The 16,979-nt window shown below is 25.8% G+C and overlaps 1 protein-coding gene across 2 annotated transcripts in view; it reads left to right on the top strand.

The window, feature by feature from the left end:
* Positions 1-16,979, top strand: part of LOC129988373 (snRNA-activating protein complex subunit 4-like) — a 73,225-nt gene that overhangs the window by 27,847 nt on the left and 28,399 nt on the right. For both annotated transcript variants that reach the window (XM_056096588.1, XM_056096589.1), the window contains exons 11-15: positions 5,273-5,340; positions 5,648-5,730; positions 6,296-6,402; positions 11,586-11,677; positions 14,640-14,734. In XM_056096588.1, coding sequence (XP_055952563.1) covers positions 5,273-5,340; positions 5,648-5,730; positions 6,296-6,402; positions 11,586-11,677; positions 14,640-14,734 — 445 coding nt within the window. The remainder of the gene's footprint in view (positions 1-5,272; positions 5,341-5,647; positions 5,731-6,295; positions 6,403-11,585; positions 11,678-14,639; positions 14,735-16,979) is intronic.

Genomic DNA, 16,979 nt, shown 5'->3' on the forward strand with positions numbered 1-16,979 from the left:
TTTGAGATTCATATAATAACAATAATAATTCTTGTATTGTCACATGGCAGTACAAATATGAAAAATGGATTTAGTATCAACAGGGATATGCTTGTTAAAAGAAAACTAATTGGTTTAAGAACTGTGTATGATGCCATAAACTTTAATAGAGATATCTTAAATATTTTGATCTCAAGAGATTTACCACAGTATGCAAAATTAGTGTGTATTGTAAGGTGTAATAAAGGTTTAAAAAAGCAGAAAAAATTTAGGGGCAGGGGGAGAGTCCAGCAAATGCAATATAGCTTTGCAAATTAAATTGCTGCAAAAGAAAAGAGAAAGTCTGAGGAAGTTGTAGAAATTGATGCTATATATACTTGATATGTTGCAGAAATTGGTGCTATATTAAATAATAATATATAATTGATGCTTAAATAAAAACTTCTGAAAAACCTTATTTTTTTTATTTCTTTAAAAATTTTAAATACCAGAACTAGCAGTTAAAAAAAAAATCTAAAATCTATGAATGGATTTTTTAAAAAAAATTCTCATAAAAAGTGCTTAAATTTGAAAACCACTTTTAAGCACCTTAAAAGTACTTACTTTTCAGAAAAGGTCCTTAAAAAAGGGCCTAATTTCCTTGTGAATAGCGAAGAAAGCTTTAGTTTTGTTTTGCTTCCCCACATGTTGAATATGATAATTCGAAATCCTGATCATAAAAACTTGTTTACCATATGTACTGGAAAAGAAACGAAGAATTCCAAGAAGGAATCCAGGGGTTTCTTCTGTACTATTTACGTTTAATTGTTTTGTTTTGTTTTTTTTTTCATTTATTAAAATACTGGAATAGTTGATTAGAAGGGGCAGTACGAAATACGTATTGTGTGCCCTACTTATCGCAAATCGAAAAACATTTGAACTTCAATTTTTAATGTTTCAGATATTGAAGAATTTGTTTAAGTTATACCTGGTAAGTATATATTTAATTGTTGTTAAAGAAGGATATGCAGATTGATCAAATCAACGGAAATTAAGATGACAGTAAGATGAATTAGATGCACCAAAAAGTTGGTATATCGAATATGAGAAAAGTTGCTTTAAAAACACTAACATATTCGATCATCATTCTCGTTAATATATCGTTTGGGAACAATAGCTTGAATGTCCTATTACAGGTATTTATCTGCACTATATTGAATTGTAATTAATTTTGGTATGTTGATTATGTTAGTCAATCGTATAAAATCTAGTATGATGAAATTTTAATGTGAAGTCTAAAGCTTTCAATAATCGTGATATCTTATCACGGTACTTTTTGAATGCCCCCGTTCATACGAAAATTTTTATTTGCTGGACCAGCCTTGCCAAATTATAGTTTTTACCAAGAAAAAAAAGTTGTTCTGGTACTTAAAAATTTTTTACGAAATAAAAAAAAATAAAGTTTTTATTTTTTAGGATATAGATTATATTATTTTATGAGGATTTTTTTTCTTTTTATATTTATTAAGGAATTTTTTTTCTAATGAATTTTTTTTAATATATAAAGGTTTGTCCTAAACAATGCCTGGCATAAAGCCATTGAAGTTGGGAGCATGAAATTTGGGAAGTTATCTTTTGGGCATTAGAGACCCACTAAGAATGGATTTCTTAAAATGTTTAATTCAAAGTTTAATTTTTAAAAAAAAACAAAAACAGAATTTTGACGTATTTTCTTCATTACATCAAAGCATATTATCCCTCAAAAATTATTTTAACACCATTTTAAATGTTAAAAAAAATGTATAGCTTTTCATTGATAAAATTTTTGTTTGAATAAATGTTTTTTTTTCCTTTAGTTTTAATAATTGTTGATAAAATAGTTTTGACACAGTTTATAACGATGATTTTTATTATAATGAAATTCAAAATAATAACATTGCTTCTTCAAATCGTTGAATCACATTATTTTGCTGCTTTTAAAGTTGTAATTAAAAAAAATTGTTTTCTTTGATTTAATTTAAATTTTAAAAAATTTAATAAGTTCATTGAATAAAATTCTTTATTTGGTGAGTTTTGTTACATTTTGAAGCAACTCGGTATTTTCTAAACCAGCTGGAATTGTCTCCCCTAAAACTTTCTCACATACTCTCTTGTGGTGATGTTCATGTAGAATGTTGTATAAAGCATTTCATCGCTAGTAGAAAAATAAACTCTTTATTTCACTAACAACTATCGGAACATCACTGCTTAGCGCACGTATACATAGAACGGAGATTCCCCGGGCGAAGTATTAACATAAATTGTATTAGGGAAAGTAGATAGGTAGCGCTTTAGAATGACATGAATAAAAGATGGCGCTACGATCACTACACTCTCTAGATAGCGCTTTAGAATGACATGAATAAAAGATGGCGCTACGATCACTACACTCTCCTGTCATCACTGAGAAAGCTTTGCATATCATCGGCCTACAATATTTACGACATATTAACATCTGGTGTGAATTTAGTATTTTGGCTGAATCTTTCGTGTCATCCTTGACGAGTTTTTTGGCGATTAATCCTTGGCATGCGTTAATGGTATCCAAAAACCGAATTTGTGTTTTAGACACGTTTTTCTCAAATGATTGAAACCAAAACTTGACACAATGCTTGGCTTGTAGTCACAAAATCCCGTACCAAATTTGATATAACTGTCATTCCGTTTTTGAGTTATATGTAACTATTCGAAGAAGCATTTTTACTTTCTCATATACAAAATGTAGAGAAAGTATTGCAATCGTCAAAAAATTCGAACTCGAGATTTCGACGAATCTCCACGTTTCAAACCTCTTTGTAATCGAAAAACGCATTTTCGGAAAATATCCGGCAGTAACACAAAAATACTTTTGAGCGACATCCATTTAGAGGAAGTCAGTTTGTCTGTCCAGCTGCTCGAATATAAGTTAGTATGATAACTATATAACGAAGAGAGCTAGGTAAATAAAATTTGATATGTTTATTTAAAATCTATTGTATAGACATAAAATTTAAGTTTTTAAAATTCATTTTTATAAATTTTTTCAATAAAAACTGGGCATTATTATAAAACAGAAAAGTTATATGCTTCGGAAATATGCAGTTTAAATATGCATACTTATATACAAATACTTTTTTTTTTTTTTTTTGCTTAAGTGCTTAATTTTTACTACGACAAATAGCAACAAAGAAGCTCTGAAATTTCTAAAAGTCAATAATGTTAATAAGCTTAATACTTATGTTTTTGATAATTTGTACATAAATGTACCTCATGAGAAATTAATAAATGTTTGTATTTTTATATGTGATGTATATTTAAATAGAGATTTAATTACAAAAAATAACTCGCATGAATTATTATGTAAATTTAATATTTAATAATAAAAGTTCCTAATTTTTACAACAGATTCTCACTATATACCCTATTTGCAATGCTTTTTTTTTTTAAGTAATCAATAATATGTATTATGATTGTTTTGTGTTTTATTTCCCCTGCATTTATTATTTTGCAATACTTTAAATTAGAGAGTGTTAGGTAATTGATCAATATCTTTTTGCACTCAACATGTCAATTTGCCTTGCAAAATTCCAGTCAATAATAAAGAAAATTGCCCCCCACCCCACCTCCGCTTTTATGTAAATATAAACATTCATGTAATATACTATTATTTCTGGTAATATTGAATTTTTGCTTATTTCCCTTTTCTTTTTCCTACTTATTAAAACAAGATTATATTGTTATTCTGTTAACATACACACTTCTCTTATACTGCTTGGACTTATAAGGAAAATACAGGGAATTTTTTTCTAGATTTAAGTGACATCCTGTGTCTGGCAGTTTACTTTATAAGGACTTGATTGATAAATATTCTGCCCACTTTACCTGCTTTGTAATATTATTACCTTCGTGATAACATGTTTCAAAATTACAGGAATTTCCTTTTAAAATTTTATTTTGGATTTTATACAATTTTTACTTTTTGAAAATTGTGATAGATTTTTGAAGAAGAAACACATTTTTGGTTTATATTCAAAATTACAGTATTTGATTTCAGTTAATCCTTTTATACATAACTTGATGAGCATGGTTCCTTTAACAGTTTTTTAAATTGATAGAAAGTTTCTAAGTATCATTATTTTAGTTATTCCACACTTATGCTGCTTTATATGAGAACAAACTATCTAAATGAAATCAAATGTCAAAATTGCATGAAAATCATATTTGTCTTCATTACCTAATTTCTGGTTATATTTATTAGCATATTTGTTTTGTGAATACATCTTAATGGTGTTGAAAGATCATCTGTTGCATTTTGGTAATATTGTTATGCATAATGTGTTTTAAAGCTTTCCACTGAATTTTTGATGCACAAAGTGTGATGCCCTTAAAAATTCATTTGTTTCGAATATACAAAGTGTAAGAAAGCTATATATATTATTAAAAATATTACTGAAAAAAGAACAGAGACCATGAACTGGGGTAGAAGTGAGTATTAGATTGAAAAAATATCAAAAGGGGTTTGGGGGGGCATACAATATTTCCTTTATTAGTTTAATATCTTCAGAGATTCTAAAAAAATTTGCCAGATTTAAGTTTGGACAAAAAAAAAGTTACCTATCATCATAATTGATATAAGCCATTCATAAATTTTAGATTGGAAGATTTTGATTGCATGTAATGTGAGATTTATGCTTTCCTTTATTTACAAATTTAAATCTTATAAACCTTGTATTAAATTGTGCCATTTCTCCTTTGAATCCATGTTGAAACAAGAAATGACAATTTACATGACATTTTCCATTCAGGTCCATTTTTTAAAATAAAAACTTCATTTATGGAATTATAAATTTATATTTGTATTAATTTTTTCCCCAAATCGGGAAAATATTTTTCTGGAAATTCTCACTTCTAAGAATTATAAATTATTAAGGAAGTGTAAATTATTTTATTATATAAGACATTACAAATTATTATGTAAATAATCATTTGATGGTTGTTACATTTGTAAACACTTTTAGTGGTTTATTTTTTATTGTTAAAATTGGGAATATTTTAGATGACAATATTTGTAATTAAATTTTTAAATTCTGATCATTATTTCTAATTTACTTGTAATCTCTGAATTAATTAATTTTGAATCTTAAAATTGTTTGGAAAATAAAATCATTTAAGATTTTTTTTTTTTTTTTTTTTTTTGTAATTTGGTAAGCATTTTTTAAAGAATATATATAGTTTATATTTCAGAGTTTATAGCTTCTGTAATTATGACTTCATATATTTTTTTGTTTCATTTTAGACTGGAAGATCAGCTATCCAATGTTTTGAAAGATACCAGAGAAGTCTAAATACAGCTATGCATAAAAAGTAAGTTTGTACTAAAATGTCTTAAATTTAAAAAAATGTTGTGTACTTTTTTTTTTTTTTTTAAAAATAAAGAATAAAGGTTGGAAAGTAAAATTATATTAATGATCCAAATAAACAATATACATATATTGCCTCTCTAAAAATCCTCTTACTGTAAATATCCTTATCCTGAATAAGCAATGAAGAAAAAAATTAACATTTGGAAATGATTTATTTATTTTTTTAATGTTGTGTAAATGTCAAATTTGCAGAATAAGGGCAGAAGATTGATTAAATAGAAAAATCATAGCCTAAATTCTATTTCCAGATACTGGACTCCAGAAGAAGATGCAAAATTGGCACATCTTGTAGAAAGTAACAAGATTGGTAATTTTATCCCTTGGAACATAGGTTTGTAATGTTATAGTAATTTAATGCAAATTAAATTTATATTCTTCCATTTGAACATAAAATATAAATTTTAAGCTATTCATTGTACTTAATTGATTATTGCATCCCTATCTGAGTGATCTAACACATTCTTATTAACTCCTAATGTTTTTTTTTTTTTTTTTTTTTTGAATTAGTTTTTTCATATTAGTATCTGATTGGAATCGGTGATATTGTGAAGAAACTTTCTTTTGTTCACTAAAATCTTCAAAGTCATAGTTTGCTCTATGTTCCATGTATAATACTCTTTCTTTCCTGCTTTTAAAAATTAGAGTTCAAATGGCAGGTCATTGGAAGTATCATAAGTAACTTAAATAGTGTGACCATTCAAATTACTTCCCTTCCCCTCTATTTAGTCAACTTTGCATGTCATCTGACATCTTATTCCATTCTTGATTTCTACTCTTCATTAGTTGTATATTGATATATTAGTGTCTCATTGTAACTCCTTACAGAGCAACCCTTATATTTCTTATATGAACTTTAAATAAAAAAAAGTCATAGTGTGTGTGTGTGCATTTTCTAGTGTGTAGCCAGATGGAAGGACGTGAACGTCATCAAATTATTAATAGATATGAAAGAACTATTAACAACAGAATAAAAAGAACTCCATGGACAAAAGAAGAAGATGCAGTAAGTTCATTACGTTTTTCATTGTAAATAAGTAACATTGTTGTATATTATTAAATATAAATATTTCCGTTTTAATACTTTCTCCTCCTTTTTGAAATGTTAACATACTAATTAATTTATTATTTGATCTACTTTTAACGACTTATCTGATTTGTTCATGTAATAAACATGCATTACCTTATTTTATTTCTAAGCTGATGGATTAAAATAGATTTTATAGATTCTTAGTTAAATGAAGTAACAATGCTTTCCAAAAACAATAGGTTTTGTTTAATTTGCATAGAGTTGCCTTACCACTGGAAGAACCGAGAAAACATAGGAAATTTTAAAATCATCTAAAAGTACAAGAAAATTTAAAACTTGGGAGAATGCAGAGGATTTTGTTTCTTAGTTATTTTTTTACTAACTCTAAAGATTGCAAGAATAAAAGATTATATTCATAGCATCAAAAAACAAAACAATACCATTCACGTTTGTGTAATATGGAAACTATCACCCCCCCCCTTTCTTTCTTTCTTTTTTTTTTATTTATTTATTTATTTTTTTTTTTTTTCTGTATTGATCAGTCTAGTTTTGATTTGCTTACCATTGTTTTATTCTTTTTCTATGAGATTCGTGAATTGCAGTTTATGAGCATGTGTGAGACACTTCTGTAACTGTGTGCAGCACAGTGGTGCTTAGTCTATTATACATGAGTTATTGATTGGTTTGTTTATTATTTGAGAAACTGTGAGCTTATTCAAAATAGATTAGAGAATTTTTGTTAAAACAGTGAGTTGCTCAAAATCTGTATTAATATAAATTGTACAGATTAAAAAATTTATCCTTATTTAATTTGCGGAATGGGTGAAAAATTCCACAAAATCAATTTGTTTTGTACTGCTGACTTTGTAAGAAAATAATATGCTTAAGTAATATGGGGAAGCATGCACTTACTAGCCATGTCAAAAGAGGGGGACATAAAAGACTGTATGCCAGTTCAAAAGAGTTATCATTGATGCTAGGCTTAGTATCTAAAAACAATGAAACATCAAATCCAAAAATATCAGCTTTAATGTCCAGAATTTCGAACTTTTTTTATTTCAAGAACAATAATTTAAAGCTGAATTTTTATGGATATTAAAACTTGTAGCATCACATTCATTCTTTATTTCATTCAATGATATATCAGAAATATTTTCACATATGTTTACTAAAAGTGAAAAAAGGTAAAAAAAAAAGTGCATGTTAAGCCGTGCAAAAATGCTGTACCTTATTTGTTAAAGATGTGCTCTATGAAACTTATGGCTAAAAAAATGTGCAAAAGTTGTAGAAATATATGCTCAAATATATAAATTGACAAAAATTAATAAATAAAAAAAGTAATCTTGCTTTGCTTTGTAATGGTTTTTTGTTGTTGTTGAGTAATCATTGAATGATTTGTATCATGAAAACAAAATTATTTTGTATTTTATTTCACCTGAGTCCTTAATTTGATATGACTTACAGTTAAATAGTATGAAGGTAATATATCCTTCTAAATATATAAATTTTGTTCTGCTAAATTCTAGGTAATAAATAAAAAGATTTTTTTTTTTTTTTTTTTGATAAAAATATAAATTTTTTTTTTAATATGCTATTATTTCAAATAATGTTAAATTGTTACTTCCTTCTTTATTTTTTCTATTCCTTAAAATTATATTACTATATAACTTGCAAATGAGTGCTATTCAAACATTTAATTGTATCTTGAATATATATACAGGAAATCTTTTCTCCGGATTTGAGTGGCAACCTTGTTGCAATAATAAGTAGTTAAAATTATATGATAATATTATTATATTGTTCATGTTCTTTTTGTATGTATGTATAAAAGAAGGGAAATTATATTTAACATTTTTATGCATGAAAAAAATGTAATAATGTGATTAAGATTTAATACAAATTACTAGTTTTCATAAATATGCATTGCCTGATAGTTCAAGTTTTGTAATGATTAGACTCATGTGCAAAGCAACTGTACAAATCATTTGCTTTAAAATGTTTCTGAGACATGGCACATTTCATTGGAAACATAAATTAAAGCTTTCGGAATTAATTTCATCATTACTTGAGATCAACTAATTTTTTTTTATATAATAATGCTTTTTTTTTAATATCTGGAGAACTTTTTCTGCATAATTTTATTAATTTTATTGTTCAATTAATCATACTTATTTTACTTTTTGGTATTTATGTTTTGCATTAATCATTATTTTATAAATTCAGCATTTTTGTACTAAGCCTGTGTCAAATCTGGTATTCCAGATTCATTTATCTCTATGTAGTTGTTATGAAATAAAATATTGACACATATATATAATTTTATTTACTGGAAATTTAAGGCATCTTTAAAATAATTTTTTCCCTTGATTTAAAGATTGATTCCCTTGATTTTAGAAAACATTTTATATCTGTTACTAAGTTTACATTGCCTTTAATACATAAAATTTTCTTTAATTGTTAATTAACCAAAAAAAGTATGTGCAAAAGTTACCAAAATTCAGGAAATTGACTATTAAATTAGTATTATTAAAAAGACAATTTTTTAAGCTTCAGAATGGTGTAAAAATCATATTTCTTTAATAATATTTTTAGAAGTTAAAATGGGAAAATGTCAACATTTTGTTTAATTTTTAATTAATTAAAATGTCAAAGAAAAAATCGCTTGGAGGTGTATTTTTACATCTTCGAGTTATATATGTGCCAATTTCGATAATTGTAAGTCAAATCTGACCTGTAGAACCCTAACACACAAACACTTTCATCTTTATTATTAGTAGATATATATATATATATATATATATATATATATATATATATATATATATATATATATATATATATATATATATATATATATATATATATATATATATATATATATATATATATAAAGGTTACCTTTTTTATAAATTGCTTATTATTTAATAATCTTTCTTATACTTATAATTATAATCAGGGATTCCAGAATTTTGGAATTACTGATATATTCTTGATCTGAAACTTATCAGGGTTATATTTGATCAAGTTGTATCCCAGACAGTTTCTCAAATTATTAATTTACAGATTTATGAAATATTTTTTTTTTAAATTTTTGTACAAATTAAGTTTTAATTATTAATATAGAATTTAGTTTTCATAATTTAATGTTATACATTGTGTGAGATATTATTAATTTTGTTACAAGTTAAGTTTTAAAATCATAAAATATGTCTTTAAATCCTATTGAACTAAGGGTTTTTTTTTTTTTTTTTTCTTTTAAGTTATAATAAATATTTTAGTTATAGTTGAACAACCATATAGCTTAACCATTCATGAGCTACTGTCCTTTTTATTTACAATTCTTTATTTGTAACATTTCTTAATGTTTTTTCTTCAATTTCACATCTAATACTTAAAAATAGGTTGAAAAAAGACAAAGTATATTTCTACAGCAATTTTTAAAATTTATAAACGCACAATGTTTTAAAAAATGTATAGGCTAAATGTTAAACAATTCTGTGAAATTATGCAATGAAATAGAAAAATGTAAATTAATTTTGCAATTGTTTCTTGAGCTATAATTTAAGAAAATCAGTGGTCACAGTCATTAAGCTAGCTTCATTTACACTATTATTATTCTGAATTACAGCTTAGAATCTAAACTTTTTTAATTCAAATAACTTCTTTTTTTAACAGCAGTCCCCCCCCCTTTCTTTCTCTTTTTTTCAACTTTTCTTTTCTTTCCCTTTCATAATATAAGATCATAAATAAAGCTCTTGTAAAAATCTCATCAAAACTAGAACTTTTTAAAATTGCATACTTAATTTTGGATTTATCACCGATAATAGTACCTATTTCTACATATAACTACCATATTTTTTTCCCTCTTTTAGAAAACTATGTATTTTAAAAGATCATTAAAATGTGGCTCAAATGTACACCATACAAATAGTTAAGTCACACTGAAAAGATATGCGCTTTTAATCAAGGTCGATTTGGTTGTCAGTTTAGCAAGGATTTCTATTCTTTGAGACTTTTCCCATATCCAGTATTATAAGATTAAAATAGCCATTTAAAAAAAATAACTTTTAATATTTTTAAAAATATCACGTTCAATTATTTTACAAATCAGTGTCATCTTCATATCCTTTTCATAATTTTACATGCATTACCCCCTGCATACATTTCAGGTATAGAAAAAAATTGAAATTTACTTTCATAAATTTTGAGTTATTGTATGAGAACATTTTTATTTTGCGTTTTCTGCATTTTTATTTGTGGGATTTTTAAACCATAATTTAGTCTCAGACCTCTAATTTTATTCTTCTTTACTTGATAATTTCTTACAGCTCATTTTTTTTTATATTGTCACAAAGAAAACATAATTTGCTTCTTTTTAAAAGATAAAATAAGACAACATAAAAGAAAACACTGACAATCTCGCTTCAAGAATCAAATAAGTAATATAATCAGACATACTAAAGCACATGGAATTTTCTGGGCTAATCTTTTTTTACATAATGTTGCAAATAAATGTTTCTGCTTTTTTTTTATTTTATTTAATTAGTTTTCCCTAAATTATTAAATTTTGATCCATTTGTATTTTAATAGTTATCCAAATAAGAAAATAAGCGTAGGATTTTTTTATGTGGTAATATTTATATATATAGCATAGGATTTTTTTTAAACCACAAACATCTTTTTAAAAGAGACATTTTTGTTCTCACATGATAATAAAGCAAAATTCTAATTCAAGCATCTGAACTTATCTCATCAGACTTAGTAGCATATCTGATTTTTGATTCATTGATTACAATTTTTGATCATTTGTGTTGAAAGTACCTTTTGCTACGCTATTTAAACTTTTTTGAGAATACATGTTTACATGTAATTATGTCTATTTTATTCTAATTAATTTCCTAGGTTGCTTGAAATTAAGATTATGGTCACTCTATATAATGTATTTCATTAAATGTTTAGGTATTTCCATATTTCTGTTGTTTCCTTGATGCATTATTTATTTGTTGTTGAAAATGCTGTGTAGTTACATATTATTTTTATGTACAAATATTTCTGAAAGAAATATAAAGCTTTTTATTGTGTAAAAAAAGTCTCCCCTTCCCTTAAGTGTTAAAAAGAGCCCTTTATTTTTATTTCTCATATAAATGTTATACTTACAGATGCTTCTCATGTGTGTGAAAAAATATGGTTGCCACTGGATTCAGATGAAGGAATACCTCCCTGGGCGTAATCCTTATACTATTAGAGAAAGGTACAAATTAAAAAGGAAGAATTAATTATAATTATGACTTGATTATGATATAAATCTGATCTGATTTCAATAAAGTTTTTAGTTCTTTTATTAATTGAAAGCAAAATTCTGGAAAAGGCAATTATATTAATCTAAATTTTGAAATAATAAGCTTGAATTGTAATTTGTATTCTAATACAAACCAATTTAAATACATGTACTGGAACTAAATATTTTTTTTTCTTTTTATTTAGTTCCAATTCATTAATGGTTTGATATTTTAATTATATTGCAAAACATTTTGTGCTGCATTACTTTTTTTCAAGAGTAAGTCTAAACTCAGAAATACTCCATGGAATGATTAATAATAGTTAAAAATATTTTATGGAATTTATGATTCAATTTCCATGCTTACGTCATAATTTTGAAACCTATTGTCCTATAGCATGTGTTCATGATCAGTGTAGTTTTAGGTCAGTGATCAGTACTATTGCATATTAATTTAGATACATGCAGAATAATTTTATTTAAAAAGCACTTGATGCTGAATTCCACTGAAGAATTTGTACTTGCAAATTTCATAATTTTTTTCTAATTTATGATTATTGCATCAGGAAACACAGTCCTTAATTTTTACTTCTATTTCATTTATTCATTGAACTACAGGATAAATATATGTTGTAAAATTGTTCTATTTTTGTTTGAATAGTATTACACTGCTTATGATATTGATATAGATAATTGCTAACTTTTAATTCACATTGAATGCCAAATAAGAGCCATAATACCATTTAAGAGTTACATTCATGTCAAACTTTCAAAAATATGCTGACAAATTTACATCTTTTATTTTTAAATTTTAATTTGGAGAATATATATATATAATATTAACTTTTTCATCACTTTAAATTATCAGTTGTATGTTTATTTTCTATAATTTTTTAATAATTCTGAACGAAAGAAAATTTTAGATAAATGTTTAGAAGAATGAATTCAGTTTTTATTTTTCTAATACTTCGAATTATTGCCAATGAAAAATATATAAGCTGAATCGAGCAAGAAGTGAACATTTTTATACTTGTATAATTCATTTTTAAAGAAAATAACACAAGTTTTTTTTTTTTTTTTTTTAAATAAAGACAGTATTATTTTTTTCACAGTTGCCACGCCACCAGAAGAACCGGAAAAACACGGAATTTAGAAATGCTCTGGGAAAATTCGAAGAAATTCGAAAACTTTCATAAAAAAACCAGGGAAAAGGAGGGAATTTTAAGTTTTTTAGTTATTATTATTATTTCTATTCAAAAAATGTCGATCTCTGATTGCAAGAATAGAAGATCGTTGTAATAGCTTCCAAAAATGAAACAATACCACTCGCGATTGTGTAATCAGGGAAACTCGCCACTTTTCTATGCTTCGCTCTTTTTCTGTATAGATCAGTCCATTTTGATTTGCTAGACAGTTCTTCTTTTCCCATAAGATTTCGAAATTTCAACTAATGAGCATGCGCGGAAATTCTGTAACTGTGTGAAGGAATAGAATATGTTTCTCTGGCGAGAACGTTCAATCTACAGAAACAGCTCAGTGGTCTTTAGTCTACCTTACTTGAGTTTATTGAATGATATCTTTATTATTTAAGAAAATGTGAGCTTATTCGAAGGAGACTAGAGAATTTTTTTTAACAATGAACCGCTCAAAATCTGTTATTTAATACAAATTGCACGGATTTAAAAAAAATCGATCTTCATTTTGCTGAATGAGTTTAAGAAGCTCTACAAAATCCATTTCTTGCATACTGCACTCTTTATAAGAGATAATAAGCCTAAATAAGTATGAGAAAACAGGTACTTGCTGATCATGTCAAAAGAGGAAAACATACAAGACTACCTGACAGTTCAAAAGAGTCATAATTTAAGTTCGATAAAAGAAATACAGGAAAAGATATGTCAAATCCGAAATAAACCAATTTCAAACAATAATTTAAAGTGGAATTTTATGGGCATTAAATGTTACATTAATGCCATAAAATGGGCATTGTTTTTTGTTTTGTTTTTTCACTCCTTTTAATACATTTAGTGATATATCGGAAATGTTTTCACTTATGTTCAGTGAAAGTGAAATAACTAAAAAATATTATTAAGCCGTAAAAAATATTGTACCTTATTTGTTAAGAATTAGTTGTTATCTTATTTGTTAAGGAAACTGATTACTGAAAAATCTGCAGAAATTGATGCCCAAATACATAAATTGCCAAAAATGAATAAGTAAAGTAAAGTAATCTTCCTTTGTAATGTTTTTTGTTAAATAATCATTAAATGATTTGTTTCATGGTAACAAATTTGTTTTGTGTTTTATTTTACCCGTGTCCTTAATTATTCCTCTTAAATATATAAATTTTGTCTCGCTAAAATCTATATAATAAATAGAGAGTTTTTTTTTTTTTAATTGAAATGTAAACCTTTTAATATGCTATTATTTCGAATAATGCTAATTGTTACTTCTTTTCCTTGCTTTTTCCACTCCTTAAAATCATATTGCATTATAACTAGAACATGATTGCTTTTTATGCATTTCCTCATATCTTAAGTATAGATATGGTGGTGTGGTGTGTGTGGGGGGGGGTGATTGGGAAGAGGGGGGATTGGAAGAATTATCTATATAATAAATAAAGAGTTTTTTTTTATTATTATTATTATTGAAATGTAAACCTTTTAATATGCTATTATTTCAAATAATGCTAAATTGTTGCTTCTTTTCCTTGCTTTTTATGCATTTTCTTATATCTTAAATATAGATATGGTGATGTGGTGTGGGGGGATTGGGAATGCAGATCCCCCCCCCCCCCTCCCGATTTGAGTGACAACCCTCTTTTTTGCTTTGTACTTTAGAATAGTGTTTTTTGAGCTATAAAAGTATCATCTCACCTAAATTTGTTCTAAAAATATATATGTCTGTTCTGAATAGTTATTGAATCTTATTTCAGGTATGTCAACATGTTAGATCCATACATAAAGCATGGGCCATGGTCCAAGGCTGAAGATCAGAAACTTATTGCCCTTACTCAGAAATATGGATATGGTAAGTTTAATTATTTCCTTTCAGTTTTCGTTTTTTCAATCTTAGCTTATTTAAAATTACTGTTTTTAGAAAGATATGAAATGATAATTCTAAAAAAAAAGTTGTTTATAACATTAAATATTAAACTTATTATTGTCTGTTTTAATTGTTAAAATAGTTATTTTAAGAATAGATTATTCAATTGTTGCCAATAATAGAATATTCGCTCCATTCTTCCAATATTATAATAATATTATAATATGTTATTAACATATATTTAATTCATTTTAGATTTGATTAGAATGCATGCAGTATTTTTTATGCATATTGTGTATGAAATATTATTTGGCATGTTCTTTAGATTAGGTTATTACTAAGACATGACATTTAAAAACTTTTGTGCATGATCATAGATGTGTTAAAATGTGGAATTTCATTCAAACAATTAATATAAAAAAAAAGAAAAGAAAATCATCACATATATGACAAAGTTCTTCACTGTATAAAAGAAAAACTATTGGCACTCATACAATCAAAGATGCAGTTGCTGTTACCAAAAACATCTGTAATTTGCAATCATTTCTGCTATTTGGGTGACTCAATTTTTGTGACTGAAATAACTTCATTTCATATCCATTTTGATATCTGTTTCCATGAAGCATCATTCGCAGATATGATCTTGGTATTCCCAAATCAGTCAATATATGCATTTTTCCTGCTGATGTGTCACAAAAATTTTTGAAGAAAGTATTATGTTTATGCGGATCAACCTACTACACTTAAATTGCAATGTCAGTTCTATGAAAAACTACCAAACAGAATATATATCTAATTTTACTAGAATTCCTGAAATTATGTGTGTCACCTGGTGGTAGCAAACATTTTGATAATTTAAAATTGATTCCAAAATTTGTACCAAACGGACAAACAAGCACTCAGACAAGAAAGTGAATTAATATTGCATATCACCCATTTCAGAAATATAGCAAATATACACAATATTACAGACTAGAAATTTGAATATTTTATTATTATTTTTTTCCCCTTATTATCAAAGAAAAGTGACTTAAATTTGTAAATTAGGATGAGATATGATTCTTTACGAGATACTTTAGTAGTTTTTCACCTTAAAAAAGATTTTTCTTAAATTCCCTGTCTATATTATAGAGATTAATTCAATTAATAATTCTTTCAGTCGTATATTAAACTCCTTTTAAATCTTGAAACAAAAGCTTGCTAATCATAAATTTTATATGTGGTACTAAGAATTGTCATGGATAAAAAGTATTAATAAGAGCAATACCAAGAATTTTAAATAATAATGTTCAAAATTTAGTTTTTGCTCTATTTTTGAAAATTAAAAATTGTCAAACATAAAATTAAAGTAATTGATACAAAATCTTACTTTCTTATTGAATGTGAATGACATTCCTGATTGGGTTTTTACCATTAACTAAAATGTTTTACTTGACCATATTAAATGGTAAATTTTAAAATCATAATTTATATATATTATTGCATTAAAATTTTAATTATTTTTTTTAAAAAAACAGCATCATTTGATGAGCATGCAAACAGACATGCTTGCTCCAACAGACAGATACATACATTCTTTCAACTGCTTCAAAAATGTTATACATTTTATAATTGTCATCTTTGATAACTAGCTGATTTGTCAGGATATTTTTTTAATATTAATTTTATTTATAAACTTTCCTATTGATGTAGACTCCCATGACTTTATAATGCTACTAAAAACGTTACTGTTTGGGTAATATATCTTCAAATTGTATATTGTCTTTTGTTGTAATGTAATTGCATTTTTTTATTATTATTATTATTGCCTTGTAAATTATCTATATAATTAGCAGAACCTTTCACCCATGGTTTCTAATAATGGAAGACAATCTCATACACAAAAATTATTCAGCTAATTATTCAAATTTATGAACATAAATATTTTTGAACATTCATTAAAATGAAGGTGCCTGCGAGATAACAACAAAATAGGTATAATTAAAACTACTTTTTAAAAAAAAAAAAATTCAAAGTAAATCTAGAACTATTTTTATGTGATAATTGTTCTAAAAGTTAGTGATGAGTAACAGTACATTTTTGCTCCATTTATTTGTTTATTTATTATTGTAATTCTCCAAGGTACACATTTGCATTTTTTAGAGTATATTTGTGCCAAAATTGGTAGTTTGTAATCGAGCAAACAGATACACACACACTTTCTTTTTTATTAATGGAGATGCTCAGAGAA

Source organism: Argiope bruennichi, chromosome 10, assembly GCF_947563725.1.
Source record: "Argiope bruennichi chromosome 10, qqArgBrue1.1, whole genome shotgun sequence".
Classification (NCBI taxonomy): Eukaryota; Metazoa; Arthropoda; class Arachnida; order Araneae; family Araneidae; genus Argiope; species Argiope bruennichi.